The sequence below is a fragment of the Ooceraea biroi genome, chromosome 3 (assembly GCF_003672135.1).
Source record: "Ooceraea biroi isolate clonal line C1 chromosome 3, Obir_v5.4, whole genome shotgun sequence".
In the NCBI taxonomy this organism is placed as follows: domain Eukaryota; kingdom Metazoa; phylum Arthropoda; class Insecta; order Hymenoptera; family Formicidae; genus Ooceraea; species Ooceraea biroi.
This window is the reverse complement of record NC_039508.1, coordinates 4,249,877-4,274,829: the sequence shown is the minus strand read 5'-3', so window position 1 is coordinate 4,274,829 and position 24,953 is coordinate 4,249,877. Positions and strand designations below refer to the sequence as shown.

The window sequence follows — 24,953 nt, the reverse complement described above, 5'->3', positions numbered from 1 at the left end:
GATTATTTTAACACGTTACAGATTGTGAAGCGAACTTCCAATTAGCGTAAAGTCTAATTGCTGTTTATTTTTATGTATATAATGTGCTCTATATATGTACAAAGTTTTTCATATTATCCATATCATTAACAAAACTTATAAATTCATGACTGCTCTCTTTACAGCCTTCTGCTTGTTGTTCCTGACTTTTCTCCTGTGTTCCCTGTTCTTGGTGGCGTCCTTGAAGAGTTGGACTCCTTCTCGTTCCTCAAGAACGCGTTGCATGTAGATCATACCGTGCAAATTAAGACCGACAGTATCCTGCGCGATATAACTGTTATTTCATCAGATATTTATGCTGCATGTTACTTTAACACGTTGACTGCCACGCTATTTTTTGGGAAACCGGTCCCTGACGCCAACTTCAGTTAGTTAAATTTTTCTAAAAGTTAGGTGCAAGTATAGTCATATTCTATAACAATTAAAATTTATTATTATTTTATATTATTTATAGTAGACAGTCAACGTGTTAATGTAACGCACATTCTCATAATTGACACAAAAGAAAGCAGTTATCAGATAAAATTACCCTCAGAGCGGATATCTTTTCCATGGCGAGTTTCTTCACGATTTCCAACGTGAACAGGAGATTTTTATTGGCCACAATTGGCCCGTGATGCGCCTGTACCAAACACAAAGCCAATCTGGCTAACAGCTCAACCTGATAATTGCCTTTCAGTAATTTGGGGAGCCTCTGCAGAATGTCGCAGGCGGCGGAATACGTCAATAGCAACAACGTCTCCTCCAAGTCGCTAAAACAACGTGAAACGTCCTATAAATTACATCGCATTCCTGATAACGTAATCTTCTATCTCGTGTTTATTTTACCTTGCTCTAATTCGTTTAAAGGTTTCCACCAAGAAGTCGTCCGTGTTGGTGCAATTGTAAGCCTGCATCAACAGAGGAAGCGGTGGCGCTTTGTCAGTGGACTCGACGTTTCTCAATTCTGCTTCGTACTGACTGGATATCTCTAAGCACTCCAATATCAATTCAGCCTGGAGAAAAATAACAAATTAATAAATAACGTAACGTGAAATAAATGTCTTGCTACTGTCTTACAAATCATGCGATTGATCGATTCAACTCACAGCCTTCTCACTGCTGACGGTCTTCCTGGAGGGTAACGCTTGCTGTTTCTGGCCCAGTACAGCAGTGCTTTCGCCAGTGGCCAGTTCTTCTTCCTGCTGTAACCTTTCTTCCTCTGCCTCATCTTCCAGCACTAAAGTTTCATTAGTTTTCTCGTACAATCTGACTACATTATCGGAGCCGCACGATGCTACGTAAGTCCCATTCGGCGAAACGCTGCAATTCCGGCTTTCTCCGGCATGGCCCTAAAAAATGAAAAAAATATATAAAATATTTAAAAAATATAAAAAATACATCATGTAAAATTATTGACACATATACAGTTTCATAAAGCACTCGGCGGAATGTATTACCTGTAACGTGATAATCTTCTGAAATATATCAGCGTCCCATTGCTTAATCTTGCCATCTTTCCCCGAGGTGAAGAAATAATGGGTTCCAGGGACGAACGAGAGACCCGTTATGGAATGATCGTGCGCGAATAGAGACTTGTGGCAATCGCCGAAATCCAGACCCCAGATCTTAACATTGCGATCGTCAGAGCCGGTTGCTATGAGCGTGGAGTCGCTGGACATGTCCATGCACCGTACAGGTAACTTGTGTCCGTAAAGCGATACGAAGAACTACGATAAAAATAAAGTGTTCGTACAAGATTAAAATTCATAAATTAAAAGAATAGCATTTGGTATAAATAGTGCGTTTGAAGTAACGATACCTTAAACGTGTCCAAAAAGAAGATTTTAACGGTGCAGTCTTCCAGAGAAACGGCAACAAATCTATTGTTCGGACTTATCCTGACGCACAGCACGCTCTCCTCGAGTTTAAGCGTTCTCGTGTGCAAAACAGAGAGCACCCCGTTAATCAGCTCAAAATCCCAAAATTTCACCGTTTGATCCTTGCTGCCGCTAACGACTCCTTTCTGTTTGCAACAAAATCAGTCAATCAGATATAAAATAATAATTATATATAATAATAATTAAAAAGATGTTGCGTTGCTTAAAGATATCTTACCAAATCGGGGAGCAACATTATGCTGAGGAGCTCTTTGGAATGGGCCGGGATAGAATCCAGGATATCGCCGGATGCGATATCGATGATGAGCATTTGACCGTTCCTCAGACCGACAATCAGATGTCTATCACCCGGGACGAATGTTACCGACAAAGCGGGTCCTGTGCATACTGTGCGTAGACACGCTAGTGTTGGTCTGCGAATCATGCGAATCATGTTATAGAAATTGAAACGTTTATTACTTACTAAAAATATAAACGCTTTGTAAGAAGCACTACCTGTTCCACAATTTCACGGAATCTCCGCTGACAGTAGCGAACGCCAGATTATCCGAGCTGAAACAGACAGCTTGAACATCCTCGCGGTGTCCGTGCGCCGTTATCGAACGTAAACACCTTGCTTCCGTGTTCTTCATTTCTGTGTGCAGGGAGTGCAATTCGACTGAATTGTTATGGAGCCCGACGCATAACTGTGCAATAAAATAAAAACGGATTATACAGTGAAATTTGAATGAAGCTTTAAGTTCAAGTCACACGAAGCAAGCTGTTACTGACTCTAAGCTCGTTTTCTTTGCCCACAATCAAATCAAGTCCCTTCACTTTGCCGGATACTTGAACAACGGATAGGCGTTTTATCTCATCTTCCAGAGATGGTGCATTAGGCACTTCCTTGCCTTTATTCTCCTCTCTGTAGAAAAAATATATATACATGTTTGTAAAAATAGATTAGACTTTATTATAAATAAATTTCAACTTACTGCTGAGCCTTTTGTCTCTGCTTCTTTAATCTTTTCAAGAATCTACTATTCACCACGTCGTCAGGCGGCAAATAAAATAATTCTATGGCTCTTCCTGATCCGTAGCATCCAATAACTTTACCCGTAAAATCGACTTCCAGTGAGACGACTCGGCCGCTCACAGTTCTTACCATGGAAGCAACTTTTTCACACTTCATAGGATATTTCTAAAAACACACATTTCTAAAGCATTCTCGTACGCTAAATACGCTACATGAATCTTTTAAAAATAATACTCTCAGTCCAGAAAATTCAGTGCAGCAAATATAATCCGTGCAAGGATAAATATGTACCATATCTGTGTCCACGCTCTCCTCGTTCTCCTCACTGGGATCTGAAGCGCTCACAGCAGTGTCAAACTCAATTGCCTTGTTGTTGAGGAAAGTTATTTTCCACACACGCAATTGATTATCATTGCATGCTGTTATTAAATATTGATCATTGTTTACTAGAACGAAACTCCATACCTGCACAGTAAAATAATATCAAATCAGATATACAATTAAAAGTAAAATGATAATGATACGAAGGTAAAACCAAGTAACTTACTTCTGATCTATGTCCGACAAGCGTTTTAAAGTTATGTTCTGTATCCAAATCCCAAAACTTTACGAATGTATCTTTGCTGGCGCTGATAATGATGTTATGTTCTTTCATGAATGCCACTTTAGTTATGACGTTCTTGTGTCCTGTCAGCCGACACATTCCAGTTTCTGCCACAATGTCCCAAATAATGATATCGGTATCCTGTTAATAAGCATAATAATAAATATAATAATAATACAAATAATATAAAATAATAAATAATAAATAATATAAATAAAAATATATCCTACATATTCAAAATTTATACAGTTATATTCATAAAAAACTCCTTACCTTAGAACCAGTAGCTAAGCGATGTCCTAAAGCGTCGTACGCTAATGCTGTTATTTCAGATTTGTGTCCTACAAATATACTAACGTTCTCAGCAGTGACTAAGTCAAAGGTTTTCACTGTACCATCCGCGTAACCGACTGCAATGTGCCTTTTATCGGGCGATGCAGCCAAACGTGATACACATGCTTTTTCTCCAGATAATACTTGTGCCTGAAATTAAAATAGTATATGATACAATAGCATAAAATAGACACATTGCATACGTTTATTAAACTTTTTCCTATCTTTTTTTCAAATTACCTTTTCTCCAAGTCGCAAGTCCCAAATATATACGTGTTCACATGCACCAACAGCTACAAATCTGCCTTCTTGGCCCTCTAATATTACAAAAACAATATTACATTTGGAACTTGCAACAATGTTTGTATTACCTGCCGGCACGTATCTCAAGTACTGCTTGGTTAAGCCCATTTTATTTGCGGTTTGACTAGAATTTAAAGAAGATTATCGAATGTACACATTACCATATTTTAAATATTATGAAACTAAGGATAATGATAAATATGACAAAAATTATTAGATCTGTCTAGTGAGATTAAATGCACAATGTTATTTTACGATATTAAATATATATCTGAAATAAATTAATACTTTACTTACATTAATTATCGAAATTAAAAATTAATTGTATTTTCTGCTAAATTACTGTTTTAAAAATAGATCGTAAATAAATTAAAACACTCTTTGAGAGGCTAATTACTGAGGCTCACGCTTGAATTACATACACACGTGTAGCACATACAACTTTCATGAATTCCAGGCTTACCACTTGTGCATTTATATAGGGAAATTTTCTTGAATGAATCTTCCGGGCTGCGTTCGAAAACATCACCCGAGTGCCCCAGTGTATCATTTTATCCTTGTTGTTCAGCGAATGAACACAATGATAACTGGAGCACTCGGGTGATGTTTCCGAACGCAGCTCCGAACTTTTCTCCTCTAAAATTTTAGAGTGAGCAAATCTTTGGAAATTATTTTTCCTAAGAAAAGTTTTTATTACAATGAGTGATCAGGACAATGCGAAGAAAACATTTATTGTGAATATATATTCTTCCATACTAAATTAACGAAATTACTTTTTAAGAATATAATAGAATATTAATTTTCTTGGGCAGTGAAGGAGTGTATTCCACGTAGTTGGAAGTAAACGTAATGTCAGAGTAAAAAGCGATAAAGAAAAATCTTTTATTGTTTAATATGCCTGTTATTATCTGCAATGCAACGTTTATTTTTCCATTGAACAGATACATTATTAATACGTGAATGGCACAATTTCAAGGATTTATTACAAAATGTTTTGATATTTGACATGGTTTTTCATTATAATCTTGATATGATGCTGGCTATACATATTGGAAATTTATTATACTTATACGCATTGTCGATTAAAAAAATGAAGATGCTTTTAGAATGATTTTAGAATGACTCCACCTAGAAAAAAAACTAATTGCATTACATAAAATTTCTATAACAAATATTCGTAGGAAAACAAAAATTTCATGTCGTCAAGTCCCAGAGATACTAGTCTGCAATATTTAATTCTTGCATGCGCGTGTAATTATACATACGTAATACATATTTCATTACAAATGAGAAACACTTATGATTATTTAAATGCAGAATCTTTTGAAAACGCTTGCTATCGCGAATTTTCAATCTTCAATTGCCATTTGTAGGAAATAGACAATACATATAATAACACAATGTAATTTTATTTATTATAAAGGAACTGTAGAGTAAAAAGAAGTACATAGTAACTGTACAAATAGCACAAGAGACAGTCAAACTTTCACCAGAATCATTCACTCATATGTTCAAGTGCCATATATTAATGAATTCAGTCTGGATACTTATTTTATTGAACATTGAATAAAAGGCACTGGCAAGAATTGCTTCTCTTGTTTCCGTTAATATATCACTTCCATTCGCTTCATCGCGTCAATGCATTGACGAAGTTTATTCCACACTTAATATCGAATATCGTATATTACATGTTAGTTCGTGAAAACCTACCTCATATTTTTTTACGACCAGAACAGCTTTAATAATCGTTACTACATCCAGCATTGTTTTCGACAAAGACTGAAAAACCACTTTCATTTGTTCTTTTTTTCTGAATTGTCTATCATCAAGATGTTTTATTGTAAAATATTACAAAATTTAATGCACTGAAATAAATTAAAGCAATTGTCTTTAATAGCGATAAAATGACGTAATTATTTGCACCCTAGCGTTATAAAGTGATTCTAATCATAATTTATCTTGCTACCATAAGTCCTTTACAAGTAATTACACTGGCATAGTGGTATAGTGGTAATTCTGTCGTTACGATCGCTTCGCGTTCAAAAACTGTATAGAAAACATACGTAAAGTATGTAAAGTACATTCAGACTTGTCGCTACATACATCGCTGTACATAAAAAAACTCGTGGAAACACATTCGTAGCGTAGGAGAATGCGGCAAGTTATCTGTTATGCTGCGCTTGCGACTCCGCGATTTGTTCTCCATTGTGCACCGGTTGTGTCAATGTGTTCTGGAACCACATCATCCAGTTGCTCAGGTAGTGGCTGTCCAACTGATTTTCCGAATTGTCCCTCATCTGCACATCGTTCAATTCTTGAAAATTGCGAACGGTTCGGAGTTCCGTGAAATTATTGTTCGCCGTATGGCTCCCATGCATCCTTACCTCCCTCTTTCTAAGGGCGTCCTTTACTAACCTTTGCCTACGCTCCTCTTCCGTCTCGACAGTGGATCGCGTGAATCTCATTTGCCTGGCCCGCAGGGCGTCCCTTCGCAATCTCTGCCTCCTCTCCTCCTCCGTCTCTTTAGAGTACTGATTCAGTCGGGCTTCCCTTCGCTTTGCCGATTCTTTGTTCAATCTCTCCCTCCTCTGTTCCGGAGTCTCACTCGCGTACATCGACAGCCTCTTGACTCTCCTCCTCTCGGCCTCGCGGTCCAGTCTCTTCCTTCGGTCTTCCGGCGTCTCGTTGTACATTCTGTACTCCCTCTTTCGCGCCGCCTCGGCGTCGAGTCTCTTCCTCCGTTGCTCCGGCGTTTCGTAGTACATTCTCATCTCCCGTCTCTTCGCCGCCTCCTTCGCCAGCCTCTCCAAGCGTTGCTCCTCGCTCTCTTGCTCATACAGCTTCTTCCGTTTCTCTCTCATGCACTCAGCCTTTCTCCTCAGCCTTTCTCGGTAGTCTTGGTGCACGGTGGACTTTAGCCTGATGTGCTTCTTCGATCTCCTGGATATCTTGGCCTTCTCCTGCTCCAAAGTATCCTCGCCCTCTAGTAATTGACCCTTACGTCGCTTCGCTACCGCGATCGCACCGGTGTCGACACGAATGGGAATCTGTATGTTCTGCTTCGCGTCTTTTAATACTCTCAATTGTATGCCGGCATCATTGCTGCCGTCGCACAACCATTCCGTGGTATACAACGTGCCGTGATCGTCACCGTGATTATCCTCCTTCTTTATGTTGATGTTGATCCCGTTCAGGAACTCGTTCGATATCGTCACCGCGGATATATTATAATTGTTCGTCGGTACCTGTTCACCGTTCCTGACGAACACTTCCGTCGCCGTGTTTGGCTGCTGCTTCTGGAATTCGATGTTTATGGAATCGGGATCTAGAGCATCCAAGTAAATTGGATTCGCCAGCACGTTACTAGCGATGCCGTCGTCGCCCTCGGCGTGTTGTGCATTGCCTACGGCAGTATCCGCGGTGTTGGAAACATTTGTGTCGCTCTGCGCGCAGTCCTTATCGATCGCTTTCCGACTGATCACTTTACAGTCTTTGCTCTCTTTAATCTCGATGGCACAAAAATGCTGCGCCGCTGTGATTATCTCGACCTCATTGAGATCCGTCTCAGACTCGTCGTTTTCCTGCTTAACGTAAACGGAGATCAAGCCCGCTGGTTGATTTCTTCCTTGTATGTCGCTTTCAGATATTTCCATGTCCCCTCGAAGACCAGGTGGTGCAATAGATGCTGAAATTACACGGTATCTCAAACACTGCCTCATTGTAAATAATATCATGTTTTTTTTATTGCTGCTACATTCGCACCCATGTAGCGTTCGCAGGTAAATTTTTATTTACTTTGAAAAGTATCAAGGAAGGTATTTGCAATGGAAAATACAAATAGATTTCGACAATTGTCTGCAATAAAATTGTTGCGTGAACCGTCAGTGGAATCATGATTAACGATTAAGTGATAAAACTGAACGGTCGGCCTGTGCGTGCATTATTATATTTACCTGCGTATCGTCTGCTTGACAGCTGACTCAAGATGGCAGCGTGGACGGCACTTTGGAGTCACGTATTACCGCGACGTCTTCCAGCATCGTGCTCGACGCATTCGCCGTTCCTGTCTTCATGTCACATGGCAATGCTGTAAATCGTGCGCGAATGTAGCACCCATCGAGTTAAATGAAAGACTCTAGCCGAAATTCATCCGCACATCGAGCGCCGCTCGTCCATCCACATCTTTCGTCATTGCTAAGGCGAATAAACTAGAGGGTGAACTCCAGAGCAGATATTTGCTGCATTCAGCAGTTGAACAACGTTACTAGATTTTTCGCTAAATGACGCTCCGGATTGGTCATTTGCGGAAAATCTAGTAACGTTGTTCAACTATTGAGTCCGCTGACCAATCCGGAGCGTCATTTAGTGGAGAATTTAATGACATTGTCCAACTGTTGAGCTGCAGTAGTTTTATCATCTGCACCTGCAAATTGACCTCAATAAAGTTAGCCGGACAACTTCGACTTTAAACATTTTTGTTTATACGAATCGTTTGTTAGTCGTTTGTTGTTGATTGTTAGATTAATTAAAACATTTGTTAGACAATATTTTCTATGTAAATACGAAAATAATTTTTAATGTCAAGATAACCGGTAAATTACAATTTTTGTTTCAAAATAGGCTTAATCGATGCGGAATCGTTTGTGTTTCCGAATAAATTAATTAAAACGTTTTTTTATTCAAAATAAAAATTACCCTGCCTTAAGGCAATTGGGTTTTGTGCGCCCGCCGATACAACACAACAACTTATCAACTAACAAATTAATTAAACTACACAGAAACAGAGCATGTGTATCGTGCTCCGCCATTAAGGGGATGCTGGAGTTGCTAGTGAACTATTTTTTCACTATAGCGATGGTAATTGCAGTTTCGAAAATTCTCTTTATTGCTTGTGCAGAATAAAAAATCCTTTTCCACAAATGAAGTATAGATAGAAAGAAAGTCCGCTCTACAGGACTTTATATTCAAAATGGAAAAAAGTTAAAAACTTGCATTTGTCTTTTCTAACTTTTTTCCATTTTGAATATAAAGTTCTGTAGAGCGGGCTTTCTTTCTATCTATACTTCATTTGTGGAAAAGGATTTTTTATTCTGCACAAGCAATAAAGAGAATTTTCGAAACTGCAATTACCATCGCTATAGTGAAAAAATAGTTCACTAGCAACTCCAGCATCCCCTTAACTCTCCTAATTAAAACGTTTGTTGTACTTCTAGTATTCGCCATCTAGCGTCAGGAAGTGGGTTTTAATAGGATTCTATATCTATGTTAGCTTTCGTGTTTCAATTTGTTTTTTGTTGTAAACATTTATGTATTAGAAGCATTAATTTGTATTTATAAATGGATGCTTTAAATTCAAATAAGCATATTACGCTAACTTATAAAATCTAATATACTAAAACTTGTATCGCGAGAGATAAAATCCGTATAAAACTTATCTTTTTTTTAAAAAGGTACAAAAAAACGCCAATTACAGCGTAACTTGGTGCGGGGAAAAAATTTAAGATAACATCGTTACGAGAATAATAATCGAAATATCAAAACATCGTTGTGATAATATATAAGAGATATAATATAATTACATTTTATTTACTTATTTAAAAAAAAGACACTGATATCCAAAAATGCCATCAAATGAGAATACAAATTTCCCCGCAGAACATGAGACTAGAATGAAGTTTGCGGAATTCCAAAAAGCACAATTGTAATATAAGGAAGTTGCAGAATTTTTGTCGTATTTATGGAAAAAAATGTGATTCCCTTTCTTAAAAAGAAACACAAACATGGCGCTTATTATTTTTGTTTTATCTTTGAAGCCATGATCCTAGTAAATATCGTTAGATTCTTTTAAAAAATGTTTTGTAAGCCTAGGTCTGTTCACTCTTTTTGTATTTAAATATCAGTAACTATAAAGTACTAGGAGAGTACCACTCGCAATCCCGCGCGAAATCTCTCCCAATTCCCGCGGTGTTGTCATCCGCTGAGTCTTCTGGTTTTCTCGCGTTTATCGCCACGCAGTCCCGCATCACCGCGAGTTTCTTTGCGACACAACGATAAACGTCTTTGCTTTTGGTGGTGAGACGAGAAACGGTTCGATATACTTATATAGCGTACGAATGCCTCCGTCCTGTATAAGTATCTCTCCTTATTGTCCCGGTTCCCTGGCTGCTCGCGGGCCGGTTGACAGTTTTTGCGGACGCGCCTGGGTGCTCTGTCCCCCGATACTACGTGCTCCGATAATTAAGACGTTTCCATTTGGAGTTGACGTTTAGTGACGTGCGATGCACCAGTGCACCAGTCCGGATACGGACGCGCGTTTTGGCGACAGTCAGCGGGAAAAAACTAATCGTTATGCATCGCATCGATAATTAATGGTGTATGATAGAGGATCGTATTCTTGGAAGGAGCGCCGATCGGGCGGGCAAAAAGTGCGAAGATATACGTGCCGGTATTGCCCGCGGGCGAGATTTATCGATATTCGATGATACCCGGAGAAAACGATCACCATCTTCAGTTATTCCGATGTCCTTGCGAGCGCGTAATTGGACACGCGGATGCTAATGCGTGCCTTCGTTAAATGTATCGTGTGTTAAATGAATATTATCATGAATCATCCGAGACGGTGAGTTTGAAGTGATTAAATATAGAAATTTGCATGATACGTTTCCGATGCTTAGTTATTAGGTTAACTTTGAAAGGCACACCAAATACATGATATTATTATCTATAAACAATATTTTCTCCGTGCTTAAAACGCGTTTAACGTACTATATTTTTCAAGAAGAAATACCTATACGTATATGTAAAACATAGTGTGTTGGTATATAATTTATAGATATATAAAAGCCTTATTCTTTATATACAAGTAGTCTACTAAGTAGCGCCTACTAATTTACGGGGTTTTATTCGCTTGCATTCGCGGCGACCGTCAAATTTGCATGCAAAATCGGTCAACGAAATGTCGCGATGCGATTTCGTCATTTTAACGGAATTATTAAAGGTCTAAATCTAATAAAGAGTCCGCGCTGGGACCAATCGGGACTTGGGTATAAGAAGACATTCCCGCTGAAGCGATCGGCAGCAGACATCAATGATACCTTTTTATGTTCGCGATTCGTCATTCAGCTCACGCCGCCGTTTCCCGCCGTTTGCCCCATCGAAATATTCTTTTTGCTTGTTCTATCAAACTGGAGCAATTAAAACACTCAATAATTTGAACAATTTAGAGCCTCCATTTTGGAGGATGCTATTCTAGCATAGAGAACATACTTGTAAATAATTTAGGTCGGAAGAATTATTATTGATATTAATATGAATATTTTGGTCGAGCGTTTTCTCTCACGGAATACCATTAGTTCTTCGGTGGTGTAACGCATTTCAGAATTGTAACACGAGCTATAAACCACGGTAATAGAATGCCACAAAGTATCAATCCAGGTTGTCTTTTCTCGGAAAAACTCGGTGGTTGCCGCGAACGCGCAGCGTGCTACGATGATACGCTTTATTATCGCGAATGTGCCGGGGCTCGCTTCACGTGAATTTCTTAGGGTCTACAGCCGTCTATGTATTTTTCTGAACAACGCGCAACTGTGCGCTTGCAGAAGGTCCATTTTATTCGAGATTAATAGAGAGCTAGAAACGCTCCGGCAGAGCGTTCTCTTACATTCATCAATTTAAAGAGTGAATTATTTTTTTTCCTCTGCCAAAAAATTATTTTCAATATCAAACACCTCTTTATAAATACCGCCAATCTGAGAATAAATATAAATAAAAATTCGATTTCCAATTTAAATTTCGATTTTCTTTCTTTTCTCTTGTCTTTTTTGAGAATACATATGTGTGCTTGACTATTCCGCTCGGCATTCTATCATTGTTCTTCCGTGGCCGCGTTCCTTCCGGAAATTGCATCGCTCAATCTCATATCCGAGCGACACGCGTGAATCGCGAATCGCGCTCGCACGACGGAAGCTGGAACGGATGTTGTCATTTCTATCAACACTGGTCTCGAACTCTCGAGTATCTTGTAGTGCACCGTCCAACGTATCGCCGATTGTCGGAACATTTTGATGCGTTTCATACGCGAGGAATATCGATAGAACGTACGTAGCACGCGCGTGGATCGCTCGGCAACTCGTAACGATGCCCGCCACATAGAATTATTCGGAATCTTACGATAATTGCGCGAATCCGCCGTTCGGTTAATTTAACCTAATTGTAAGCGAATTCCACTCGTCGCCGTTGCCGCGCCGCTCGCCGCCAACTTCAGGGCGCTCACGCTCCGCCACCGGCCACCCCGCCATGATGCTCAGGTAACGTTTCGCGACACGAATGTACGAATTACTTAAACTTAATTACTGTATGAATGATTTAAGGTGCACATTTAATCGAAGGATACGCACTTGCAACACGCCTTCTACAGTGCCGGACTTGCGCAGTTTCGGAGGACTCGGATCGAACAGGATCGACTCGCAGATACGTTTAGAAATGTCATTGCGTATCTATTTGTGAGCGAAAATTAATGCGTCTATTGAGTGAATCAAATTTTGAGGGTTAAGATTTCAAAGAGATTGTTAATATTTTGCATACATTTGAAAGGAATTAATGTATTTTTATTACCTGAATCTAATCGAAATGATTTCTGTTTCAAACGCAAATTCCGATCCTGAGTTGCTGTGCAGTTTTAGTGAGTGATAAATAAAAACAAAATTTAAGGTGGTGGGCGCTTTGATATTAAAATCAGTGCGATTTGTTTAGTTCTTGTGGTAGTAGATGCTTCCATATGTAGATTTGTGCATACATAATAATCGCTGAATGAGCAATGGCATACATCAAAATTTTATTTAAATCCTCGCCTGAACGTTTCCATGTATTTTTAAACTAAAACTATTCAACGTAAAGAATTATTTAGCGCAATACAGTACTTCTTCATAGTTACACAAAGCGTAATGTAGAGAGGATGATTAAAGATTTAGTTTATTCATATAAACTGCGTAACAATTTAATGACGTATCCCACCGTTTCATTTAACGGTTTAATGTTCTACCGCGGACACACGTGATTGTCCGAGTGCCGTATCAAGCAATACCTACGGCATACGAATCCCCGCAAAGAATTGGCACCACCCGGAATTAGTAAATATTTTTTCTCGCGTTAATAAATTATACGATCGCCGCGATAGCTTTCAACTTTTTAAACGTTCATTCACGGTCGGAGATACGCGGTTGGGAGGATGGTATGAAGTCCATTAAACTGAATTCGAAACTGCAGCGAAGCCTGTCGAAGGCCACAATATCGTGAAATAATCGAACACGAACGTTTGAAGTATTCAATCATAATTTTGCAACTAAAATTACGCATTAATAGATATCGCGACCGCTCCAGTTTTTAATTATTGACACTTAATGCATATGGTTTTACATCGATTACATTGAGAGAGATACTGGTTTCCTTATTTCTATTCGTTGATAATTTAATAATCGTCATGGTTTCCTGTTTTGAAACTTTTACGTCTCAAAATTGCATCGCGACAAGGAATACGTGCGCTTAAATTCGGTTGGATCAGTCAACGTATTGCAGATCTTCGCAAACCTATCACGGAGCAATCTTCGCAACATATTGCGAGAGGAAGCCTCGTCATATTGTGGGACAATCAAGCGTGAGAATCTCACGCTTTTGTGACAGTTATCGTGCGTGTTGATAAATTTCGCGACTGCCGCGATTTTTCATTTTGTTCCGTGTCGCGAGTGAAGTGCATTGGTATGTATACTGAAACTTATCGTTTCGACATAAACGTTCATTCAATGAATTTGTAAACTCCGTTCGATGGCGCATGAAATTCGTTAAATTCGAAAGAAAGTAAGTGTCGCGTCGCGAATATAAGTACGTGTGTCAAGTGCAATCAATGAAAGACTGTGCAACGAGGAAAGTGCATCGATGATACTCCAGCTGAGGAAGTGGACGGCCAATTTTCGACCAACTACGATGGACTCCGAGGGACTTTCGTCGCTCATCGGTTCGTCTTTAATTTCTTACGCTTGTAGAAGTAATGCATGTGTAGCTTGTAAATCGCACTGGTTTCCAGCAAAAGATACAGGGACAATTCTAGCAAGTACATCATAAAGCAGATAATTATGTGATAGATATAAGTGACGTCAAATTAAAACCGCAAGAATGATCCATTCAAAACTTAGTTACACGTTAATCAATTGCCGAGCAATTAATCATATTAATATTGCAACTTGTAACTTTCGGACGTATGATTGCCTCTTCCGCGCGCGAATCTCGAGAACACGCAGCTAATCACAGCGATATGAGCAATGTATATTTTCCGTATATTACATATTTTTATCGCTGAATTACACGCACATAGGAGCAAAAATTGCGAGACGTTTCCCGGTTTCTTCGAGCGTTACGACTTCGTCGCGCGGAATCGCGCGGCGAAATAGTTTCAAGTACGTATTTCAGGCAACAGATTATTCCTCGCACGCTCGCGCGAACGCATATATTTCATATGCATCAAATGCATTTCCGCTCCAACCGCGGGACGTTGGTAATTTTAATATACGTTTTAATATACGCGCGGGTAACACGCGCGCAACAGCACGTAGAGCGAAATCGCGAGTCCACCGGGCCGTTGTTTGTTTTTCCTCGCGCTCCCCGTAATGCGATATGGCGGAAAATTGCATATGTTTTAAAGTTCACTCGACAAACTGCAACACCAGGCCGGGCTTACGGTCGTGGCCATCACATATTCATAAACGACCCTCGCGCGCTTCGCTCCGCTCGCCGTAGTAGCCTGGAACGAATGCTGGAGACGGACGATACGTACGACACGTACCAGTAACGCTCGGGAAAGAGACACGAAGACCCGGCAAAACACACAGAACGCTCGTGGGGAAGAAGCCGCGGCGAGTATAATGGATATCTTTATTATCGGGACCGCGAGTCGCCAAGACTTCGTGAGAGACTCCAGCGAAGCCGACGACGACGGCGACGACATCGCTAGGGCTGGCTCGGGGGCCAATTGGTTCCACCGGTTGCCCCCTTATCCTACCGGCCCCCATAGCAGCATAAATATTGATGAAAACGATGCGTTTATACGCCAAAGACAAGTCCGTCCGCGGTTAAAAAGTCAGGAGATTTATCGGGCCGCGGCATCCCGACGACAGCCATTTCCGATCGGGTCGTACATCAAGCCGAGTCCGGATCGCGGATAAGTTTCCGCGCGCTTCAAGTGGTCCCCACTGAGCGTGCGTCGGTTTGGTTGGATTAGCCATGGGTCTTAACTATGTCGATCTTTCTTTTTTGCTTACTTTTACGAGAGCTTCATTTTATTATATTGGATTGTAATAGATATTCGTTTCGTTTTTTAATAATATGGAACTATATTTAATATTAAAAACACTAAAAAAAGAATACCGTTCCATAATAGGAGCGCGAACCGATCAACATTTTATAATTTGAACCAAATGATATAAGTGGCTTATGACTGTTCTCCGAGATTTTCGATCCTTACTTTCTACAGTTGACGAACGCAGGGCGAACGCTCAATCACGATATCGTGTCGAGAAGCGACGGTGATGTTACTATTGTAGCAGTGCAACTTTGTACAATTATAGAAAACGCAGACGAGTCAATACCCCTACAAAAGCTCTCTCTGGCTCGACGTCTCACGACTTTTGCACATCCTACTGTCCTAAGCGGCAAATCACGACATCTCCAACTAAGATTTGGGGGTTCGTTCATCACCTAAGAGCCGCGTAAACGTCCTCCTTTTGCCCGGTGCCCCATTTCCCTTCCCTCTCTCCCCTTGCTGCTTCTTCGCTCCTCTGTTCACAGACAGACTATCGACAATGGATACTCATCTGAATTTATAACGAATGCTAGTAATTCAATTTTTTGATGGCGCACAAATTAGAGGCTGCGCCCGAAACTCGCCAATGGCCAGAAGACAAGAGGAGGGAAAGGGTGGTCGACGACACAGTGAATAGAAAAGGGCACCGGGAGTCGCTGAAAAGGCTCCTCGCATCGCGTCGATGCACCGCTCGTGAGCGTTTCCATTTTTCTGCCAGCTCTCTGCGGCCGCTCTCCCCTTCCTCCTCTCCGTCTATCTTATTTCGACGAGCACGCTTCCTTTCATCCCGAAGGCACACTGCTCCTCGCCCCAACACAATGCCGCCAGCATTAAAAGGGGATAATAATATGGCAGTATCACTCGACACCCCGGACTAAGGGCGACTAAGAGGAATCTATCTCTCTTTTCGTGATCTCCCTTGGCCTGTCCTCCTTTTTCTCTCTTCATCTCTTCCTCCTCCTCCTCCTCTTCTTCTTCTTCGACTTCTTCGTCCTCGCATCCTCGTCGATCGCGGGCCATCGTCATCGGCTCTCACGCCTCGTCGTTCCTTTTTCGGTCTCGTCACGCGTCCCGCGTGCGGTTTCGTCCTTCTTGTATTTGGCGGGCCGTCGTCACGGTAGTTTCTGAGATAATTCTCAATACACACGGCACACGGATCCGCCGTAATTTCTGACGCGTTTCATTCGCCGCCTCGCCTCGTCTTGCCTTCCGTCTCGACTGTCCGTCCGTCTGTCTGTCCCGCTTCCTCCCGTCCGTTTTCTTTCACCTCGCGACATTACATTTTGTTTGTTTAAGGGTGCGCAGTGGGTAGCCGTGTGCGGTCGAGGTGACGAGCAATCTCCAAAGGTGGAGAGTTAATTCTGCCCGGCTCGGGAGATCGGCGTTGATCCTCGAATCGGCGCGGACAATATGATTAGAGGTCTTCTCGCGTGCTACGAATGGGCGTTATACTATGAATAGTTCGTACATGAGAAAGCACGTGTCTATACATACATGTCTGTACATACAAGTGTACATGTAAATATACGTACATACATATATTGCCTATTATCTTTATCTGCATCTTACATGAAAAAAGGGTTATCTTTACTAAATAATCATTCTAGGATAACATTCAGATAATTTAGTCTACATTGCTGCAAATATGTAAGATATTAAAATATTTGCTTTTATATAGACGTTCGTATTAATATTGCTTGTATCAAACTGCACTGAGATTGAAATTACATTGCGATTCGTTTCTAATTAGAACAAAGTGGAATAAAACTAATTGGAACACGAAAGCTAACATAGATATAGAATCCTACTAAAGACCCTTTCTGACGCTAGATGGCGAATACTAGAACTATTCTCTCGTAAGTAATTTAGCATTTTCTTGCTATTTCTTTGGTGATCCTTAAACTTTCATGTAAGGTAAGTCTTTTAGTGGGGAAGTAACTTTTTTTTACTTTTAAAATTTTTGATCGTTTTTTAAAACGCGGGCCCTCGGGAGGGAGGGGTAATTCATGAAAAACACAAATTCAGTTATAATATAGGGTTAAGTGATGCCAGATTCTTTGCACGGTAGTATGCGGTAGTATGTGAAGAGAATAGTTAGGAATAGTCTCGTGATGAACACAAGCCACGTATCTGTGTGCGTTCGAGACGTCGGGCAATTTCGAACAATAAAAGGAGACAAATATATAAGTTTCTGTCTCTTACTCTCGCTCAAGTGACTTCGTATTATTGATAATACACTGTTCAAATCTGAATACAGACGGTGACCTGCAGTAATTCGTTTTTATTTTGATTTATTCTGATATATGTGTATATCAGTGTTTGTTCTTATCTAGATAAAATAATACAGATGATAATCTAGTGATTAAGTTTTGGCGTTATCTTATTTTTATATAGATAATAAAAATTCAAATGTGTAAGATATTGAAATATTTGCTTTTATAGACGTTTGTATTAATATCAAACTGCACGAGATTGAAATTACATTGCGATTCGTTTATAATTAGAACAAAGTGAAATAAACTTATATTTATCCGATCGGATAACGACGAAATTACATTTTTATCGGTACCTTACGGGAAAGGTAATTTATACAGCGTCGCGCGCGCGCGCATCGTTCAGAAAAGAGAGACGTCCGTAACGGCATCTTTGACAATAACGGTCACGGATATCAGTTATGCGACTACTTTAGCATCGCACGCGGCCTATCCGTAATCTGCGAGAATCGGCCGAGCCGTTGTCCTAATCGTCCCTCGAACTATCCTTAATTACCTGTGTGTATCCTTTTAGCCGCAGCAAACGTGACAGCTCGACTTATCTAAATAATTATTGGCAAGTAACGGGATGCGCTCTCTTTCCGCAGCGTCATACCGCGCATGATCTCTCCAATGATAGTTTGGCGGTACTTCTGAACGGTCCCTCGAGATATCTGCGTCACGTGTGAGCGTATATTCGATATTTCGTGCGACATTTATTTTAAATTACATCTTTTATTAATTTCTAATTAATGCCAATTAATAATATTTATTAATAATCATTTTATCACACATCATTCTTTACACACTCGTCGCCATTTAATTGCTCTCACTTTTTGTATTTATTCTTTTGACGCTTGGATATGGAGCAACCCTTCGACCTGGAAGGATGCGTGGTTCTTCGTCGGAACGCCCGTTAACAAATGCGAGGGGTTTTACGAGGGTCATTAATGCTGCCGATATTTCACTGCGGTCCGTGTAAGTCGTAAGCGCGTGTATTATTGCGGGGTTTCGCGACGTATAGCCGCCTTCCATAAGTCATCGGAACAATGCTTTCACGGCTACGTGGGTATTATTTCGCTCCACCTCCCCGCGCGATCGAAGCATGATCTATGTGCCGATACTCTACACCTAGCGCACGTATGTACATACATGTACGCACTTATTCTGAACTGTATCAGTTTTACTTTCTTATCAGAGAGACAAAACACTTTCGCATCTGCGGGACGAATCGACAACGAGGATTCACATAAACAGCTAATTCGATCGAATAAAAACATGTTCTTTTCTCTCATTCTTTTAGATTCCTTTATCACAAATATTTTATTTGCTTTTTTGTAAGAATTGCATTCACTTAAAAAATGACTTAAAAAAATTTGATCTCAGAGAGAGAGAGAGAGAGAGAGAGAGAGAGAGAGAGAGAAGTCTTGATTGATATGAGCAGCTAAGAAATAAAAAAGTAAACGAAAAATGAAAAGGGGAGAGGAGGAACAGAGAAAATATATCTTGTTTCGGACAAGGTACAGCGCGCACCTGCGTCAAAATAAATTATGGAGTTATTGCAATAGTTAATCCGTCAGTTAAACGCGCCGACGTTACACTGTCTTTCGTCGCAAATCACTGAGCGGGACATACCCTTAATCGATTTTACATATGGAGAAAAATTAACACTCGGAATGCTGCGTGCGAATGAAAGAACGTACGGTCTTGTATCGCGTCTTGTATTTATTTTTAAATGATAGTTCTACGTTGCGATAATGCCGACCGCGGAGATAATTACGAAAGCACTAAGTGAAAAGTCACTGGGACGAGAGTTGCCTTCAAATCGCTAACGAGAGTTCCATTGCGACTATAAGTCGATAGGATTATACGCATTTAGATTGTCATAAATAAGAATGTTGTATATCGCCTGAGAAGCAGAGAAAATATCAAAGAGAAATCGTTATCATTAGTAAAGATTTTGCATTTTCTTATTAATATTTTTATTTTACTTATTTTTATAACTTTATTCAATTTAACTTACACATATGAGAACTAAATTAATAACTGTAATGACTGATAATTATTGATAAAATGGATTGATAAAAATTGATACCTGTAATAAACAATACATGTCATCAAATTAGCTAAACTCGACATTTGATAGTTCCGATAATTTCGATAGGTCATTGTAAATTCATCGAAATTACGAATTACTCGTACTTTTTTTTTATATTGATCCCTTAATGATTCGTTAACAATTACGTCGTCAGGCGCTTCTTTCCTCTTCTGTTCAGCCTTCCTGCGACTACGTATAACTCATCCGGCGCGTAGCAGGGCGGGGATGCAATGCTAGAAACATGAATCATTGTCTGACGTAGGTACTGTTATCACTTTATTTCTACCGTGCGTTAATTAATGCTCAGCATTCCCGTGAAATCATTGCCGGGGCAACGGCCTTGCAGCTCTGCTCGCTTCATCACTGTTTCGTCGCTCCTCAGCTCCGTCAGAGATTCGATTTATTAGTATTAATAAAAAACAACGTCTTAATTCGGTATCCCATTTCTACTCATTTACTTTCGAAAATTAATGTTCCGCGACGAAAGTCATTTATAACATCTCCATCAGTGATTATATATTGCTAATCGATTTCAATCGATTCAATCGATTAGCAATACATAATCACTGATGGAGAGTTTTTGCATATTCACATAAATCTAGTTTAATTCCGTGGAAAATAAGTAAACCTAAACACATTCGTAATATTTCTATATCAGTAAATTTTTACAAGGCATATAAAATATGATATGAATAATATACAAGTATGACAAATAGAATAAAAATATATACGATAAAAAATATTATTCGGCTCACAGTAAGTCAATATTATAAACTTTGAAAAATTATGTAAATATCAGATTAAATGTTAAAACATTAAATTTTTCTCTGCTGCTTTTTACACCCCATAGGGAAACACCGTTTTCGTGAAAGATGTTACTCTTCGTCGCTAAAAAAATCCGCGCAATGTAGTACTGCACCGAAGGGTTACAGTACATCAGACTGTTGACGTTCATAATACTCACAGAAAATACGTCCGGGTTCGCCGAGTCATATATCACGAGTGGCGAGCTCTCGTAAGCAGGCAGAAGAAGCACGATGAAGGTGGGTAAACGTGGCCTTTTACAACGTTACGTATTTTCTTTGCCTCCCGAGAAAACGTCGCTGTGCAAAATTTTTACTATTTAGCTATGACTAACTCAAACTTCCTTTACTATTTACGTCACGTGTTGCACTATTCGTAACTGCGTGTTCTAAAAATACAAAGAAAATATATAGAATAACATAGTTGCAGTAACAATAATTGTCATGATTGTATAATATTGGTATTGCGATTTTCAATGTTCTTATCATAATTATTAATAATTTTATTACTCCTGTTGCCATTATTATTATCATTATTATTATTTATTATAGTATATAATTAGGTATTGTTATTATCGGCATTACTAGTAAAAATAGTTACTGTTATCAATATTTTATTATTAATATAAAATATTATTATTGCTATTATATAATTATTATTGTTATTTCCAAATAAAAATAATTTGTTTTCTTGCTACACAGCACGAAATCAGGTTCGGTCCTATATGTGGAGATGCTCGTGGAACGGAACGAATTTCGGTGATGCACATGTGCGGACAATGATCATTACGTGTAACAACGGGACCGATAATCGATCGGGGCCGCGATCGATCGGCAACAACCGTGTGTGCAGGCGGTGTTCGCACCTCCGCGGTGCGCCGGGCATCCAATGGTCGTTAGACTAAATTAAGTGGTTACACTTTGTTTGATCGGAGCCCTACGGAGGCCCGAATTAAGTTGTTATCGCGAATTAGCTGATTATACCGGACGGCGGTGCGAGGTGTCGGTTTGATTTGTTGTTTGCGAAAAATCGCCACGCCGGTTTGTTTATGCGCCACGCCTCGCACCCCTTCCGCGTGTGGCTTCCAGGTCGCTTATGGCTTGACCCCGAAAATTTGCCGCGCCGTTCGCTGGATCGTTCTGACCTGGTCCCACTCCGCTGTGTGACCCCTCGCCCACAGCTCTCGCCTTTTTCGCGCCGGATCCTTAATTGGAACGGATTTTAATAGCGTGCGATCATAACGAATTATCCGAATGCACGGGAATTATTCTCCATAACAAACTGACGAACGTGCAAAACTGACGTTGCAAGCCCGGTATTTTAGCATGGATAAAATTTTCCTTTTCCTTTCAAGGAACATTTGGAAAAAAGTTTTTCAACTCTGGTATTTATTGTAATAGATAGAAATTAATTATAGATAGAAATAATATATCTATGGCTTCTTTACTTGTGCTACTAACAAATGATGTAACTGCTAAAAATTAGAAATCGCACGATGCAAAACCAAGTGGGAGATTGGAGAACATTCGCTGTCATCGGCTACAAAGACAAATGGTTTTCGCGAGACATCTTGCGTGAACTCCATCCGTATCCGTATCTTGCAGAAAACGAAACGTGTATATTAGCCACAACGTGTTTTCCACGTAGCACCATCATCGAGAATGTTTGTACACCGGAATCTCGAGTTAACGAACCATCGTGGATCCGAGATGGAAAGGAGAATGGGAAGGAGCCGCTGCTGCGAAAGAGATGCATGGAGAGGGGGGTAAGGACGGGGGGGCATCCTCACGAGGAGTGGAAAGAGGGGCCCCATGCTATTTTCCACGAAAATTATAGCCATCTATGCGCGTAATCCCCTTTATAGCCGCGTTGCATCAAATTATAACTGCAGCGGCGCGCGCTTCCAGCGCCCTCTCGCACGGTCCCCCTCCGCGCGCGTTCGGGGCACCGTCGTCTCCTCGACACCACCACTTCTCGCGGCCCTCACGACGCTCGTTTTCCCCTTTTTCGCTTGCGCTCGTCCCCGAAGCCTCGTAAAACGGCGCGCAGCATTCCGCCAATCATCGCACCGGCGAGACGCGTGACCTCTGCGACCTTAGGCCACGACCTAGCCGAACCTGAGCCAACTCAACTCCTCGGATCCACGTGGACACGACGATAAATCGATAAGTCATCAATACAATCGGAGGAGCCGCGCGCGCGCACGGTTTAGGTTGCGGTTATACTAGGCGATTTATCTAACGCCCGGTATTACTGGTATCACTTAGCTTTAATCTTGGTTTAGCGAATTTTTATTCTTTTCTGGAACTGGGAAGTACTCACTTTTTTTTATTATTTATTATTGATTTTATCTAATATGAAATCTGCGAAGATTTTGGACCTTTGAGATACTCAAGCAATCGAATCTCTGTGTCTAAGTTTAAGAATCACCGTAAAACGAAACGAAGAATCGATTGTGTCATCGTGAGTTGACCGATGCCTGCAAACCTGACCTCGCACAATCGTGGCAATCGTGAACTACGTCGAACGTAAAATAATCTGTACACAATCGTGTACAGCAGATGACATGGAATAATTGCGCGGTATCGAACAATGTTTAGCAGATGTTTATGTTGCTTTGTAACAATCAGCATTGCGGGTTCATTTACTATTAGTAGCATGGAATTAAAATAGCTTTGTATCATTATTTATTCTACTCTTTCTGTGTTAGGATATTATACTTTAGAAAGACTCAGCGCCTTTATGAGGAACATATATATAAATAAACATAAACACGAAATTACATAAAGTAATAGAAAAGTACGAAATAAAATAAAAGTAAGAAATAAAATACGTGCCAAATTAGGTCTAACAATTAATTTACAAAATTTTAAATTTATTACAAAATTTATTACAAAAATTTACTAAATTACGCCGTTACTGAAACGTATATCAAATATTTTTTACAATAAAGGAGAAACATCCCCTTTTAAAATTGTGACATTAAATCTGGCAGCAGGAAGATCACGCAAGGTTCGCGTTAAGTCGCTGATATCGCATTCGTATCCGCGTAACCGCGACTTTACACATGTGGATACGTTACGACGATCGTTACGATCGCGAAGGTCGCTGCGGTACTTCAAGGTTGCTGTGATCTCGTGAGACGCGTCCGCGATATCGGTCCACGTCGATCGATCAGATGTACGGTCGATCAGCGGACGGTAGTTAGAGCCTCGGCGATGGATTAACGGGATAACAAGAAGCGTGAATAATCGCGGAGACTAATTACGGGTAATTGGATGGGACATAGACAGATATTAGATGCGTGCTTGGAGCGGATTTTTCTTTTTCGACGGGCTTTCTCAAGACGTGCAAGAGAGAGGGAGCGTTCGCGCCTCTGCTATCTCTGCGGATGATAATTCCGCGAGTAGCATTACACGCTGCGGTGTCGTAAAACGCAGTTAGAAAAATCGTGTTTATGCGTATATCGACACGTATCTGCCTACGGCGATCGATACCGTAAAACGCGTGTGTCTCTATATAGAATTAGTATCTTCCGCCTTTTAGCAATTTACGAAATGGATTCATCATGGATTCCGCCATTTTCGTAATTTGCGAAATCCGAGGACCGTAATAGACTCCATAGGAATAAAAAACAAAGAAGCATAGGTTTATCCGAGGAGCGATAATCTCGGTCGATCGCAAATCTTTGAAGAAAATCCTTGCTGCGTTATCGCGGTGACTCGTTAACCTCTGCAGCAACGTTATCCTCCAAGACAGTAAAGGCGTGGTCGTGGCAGCGTTTACGATCTCTCGCGAGAAAAGTTTCAAGATAGATCGCTGTTGCGTTGCAAGAAAGTGTCGGATCGCTGATAATTCTCCTGAATACCGTTGCCTTATTTCTCTTTTGGTCAAATTAAGTTGAACGCACGCTTGTAGCAGCTTTTATCCGCGCAAAAATTGTTAATAAGAATCAAAACTGGATCTCGAAAATGAGGTAAACGTGCGTATCTTCTTTCAAGTTTCATTCAAAAATTGGTGGACTTCGTGGAGAGATATGGATAATAAATCTTCACATTATTTTTAATTTGATTGTAATTGAAGCATTGAAAAGGGTCAAGCAAAGAGATCCAAAGCATACTGCATCTTTAAGTCTTCTCAAAATGCATTATATATTTAACAAATACAATAAATCTTCGTATTTCACGCTTGTTATTGTTATTTGTTCGATCCAGAGCGACTGTCAATTTATTTGAACGAAGTGCACCTTTCTCCCCCGTGTATGAGAACAAATTG

The 24,953-nt window shown here is 40.2% G+C and overlaps 2 protein-coding genes and 1 long non-coding RNA gene across 6 annotated transcripts; 1 reads left to right on the top strand and 2 right to left on the bottom strand.

The window, feature by feature from the left end:
- Nucleotides 1–22: 22 nt before the first annotated feature.
- On the bottom strand, nt 23–4,623 carry LOC105286070 (WD repeat-containing protein 3). Of its 2 annotated transcripts, XM_011350709.3 has the most exons (15): nt 4,472–4,623; nt 4,112–4,298; nt 3,812–4,021; nt 3,482–3,679; nt 3,226–3,399; nt 2,894–3,099; nt 2,691–2,823; nt 2,415–2,605; nt 2,137–2,332; nt 1,841–2,044; nt 1,479–1,748; nt 1,128–1,370; nt 868–1,034; nt 569–791; nt 23–300 (listed from the first exon to the last, which is right to left on the bottom strand). In XM_011350709.3, the coding sequence occupies exons 2-15, from the start codon at nt 4,280–4,282 to the stop codon at nt 136–138; spliced, it is 2,751 nt and encodes a 916-aa protein (XP_011349011.1). In that variant the 5' UTR covers nt 4,283–4,298; nt 4,472–4,623; the 3' UTR covers nt 23–135. The 2 variants fall into 2 exon arrangements, with proteins under 2 accessions (XP_011349011.1, XP_026823941.1); XM_026968140.1 differs by lacking the exon at nt 4,472–4,623 and having other exon boundaries at nt 4,112–4,309.
- A 455-nt stretch (nt 4,624–5,078) lies between these two features.
- On the bottom strand, nt 5,079–8,394 carry LOC105286071 (GRB10-interacting GYF protein 2). 3 transcript variants are annotated; one of them, XM_011350711.2, is made up of 3 exons: nt 8,128–8,394; nt 6,590–7,859; nt 5,079–6,488 (listed from the first exon to the last, which is right to left on the bottom strand). In XM_011350711.2, the coding sequence occupies exons 2-3, from the start codon at nt 7,825–7,827 to the stop codon at nt 6,344–6,346; spliced, it is 1,383 nt and encodes a 460-aa protein (XP_011349013.1). In that variant the 5' UTR covers nt 7,828–7,859; nt 8,128–8,394; the 3' UTR covers nt 5,079–6,343. The 3 variants fall into 3 exon arrangements, with proteins under 3 accessions (XP_011349013.1, XP_011349012.1, XP_011349014.1); XM_011350712.2 differs by having other exon boundaries at nt 6,347–6,471; XM_011350710.2 differs by having other exon boundaries at nt 5,079–7,859.
- A 3,820-nt stretch (nt 8,395–12,214) lies between these two features.
- Nucleotides 12,215–12,997, top strand: LOC109611431. Its single transcript, XR_002193799.2, has 2 exons — nt 12,215–12,480; nt 12,544–12,997. It is a non-coding gene; the product is annotated as an uncharacterized LOC109611431 (long non-coding RNA).
- The last annotated feature ends 11,956 nt before the right edge of the window (nt 12,998–24,953 follow it).

What these genes read in the sequence shown, in the direction of transcription:
- LOC105286070 (XM_011350709.3), bottom strand. Translation starts at nt 4,282, where the DNA reads ATGGGCTTAACCAAGCAGTACTTGAGATACGTGCCGGCAGGTAATACA. An exon ending in CAGAGACAAAAGGCTCAGCA is followed by an intron (nt 2,824 to 2,893) that starts GTAAGTTGAAAT and finishes TTTTTTCTACAG; the next exon opens with AGAGGAGAATAAAGGCAAGG. An exon ending in CCGTCAGCAGTGAGAAGGCT is followed by an intron (nt 1,035 to 1,127) that starts GTGAGTTGAATC and finishes ATTTTTCTCCAG; the next exon opens with GCTGAATTGATATTGGAGTG.
- LOC105286071 (XM_011350710.2), bottom strand. Translation starts at nt 7,827, where the DNA reads ATGGAAATATCTGAAAGCGACATACAAGGAAGAAATCAACCAGCGGGC.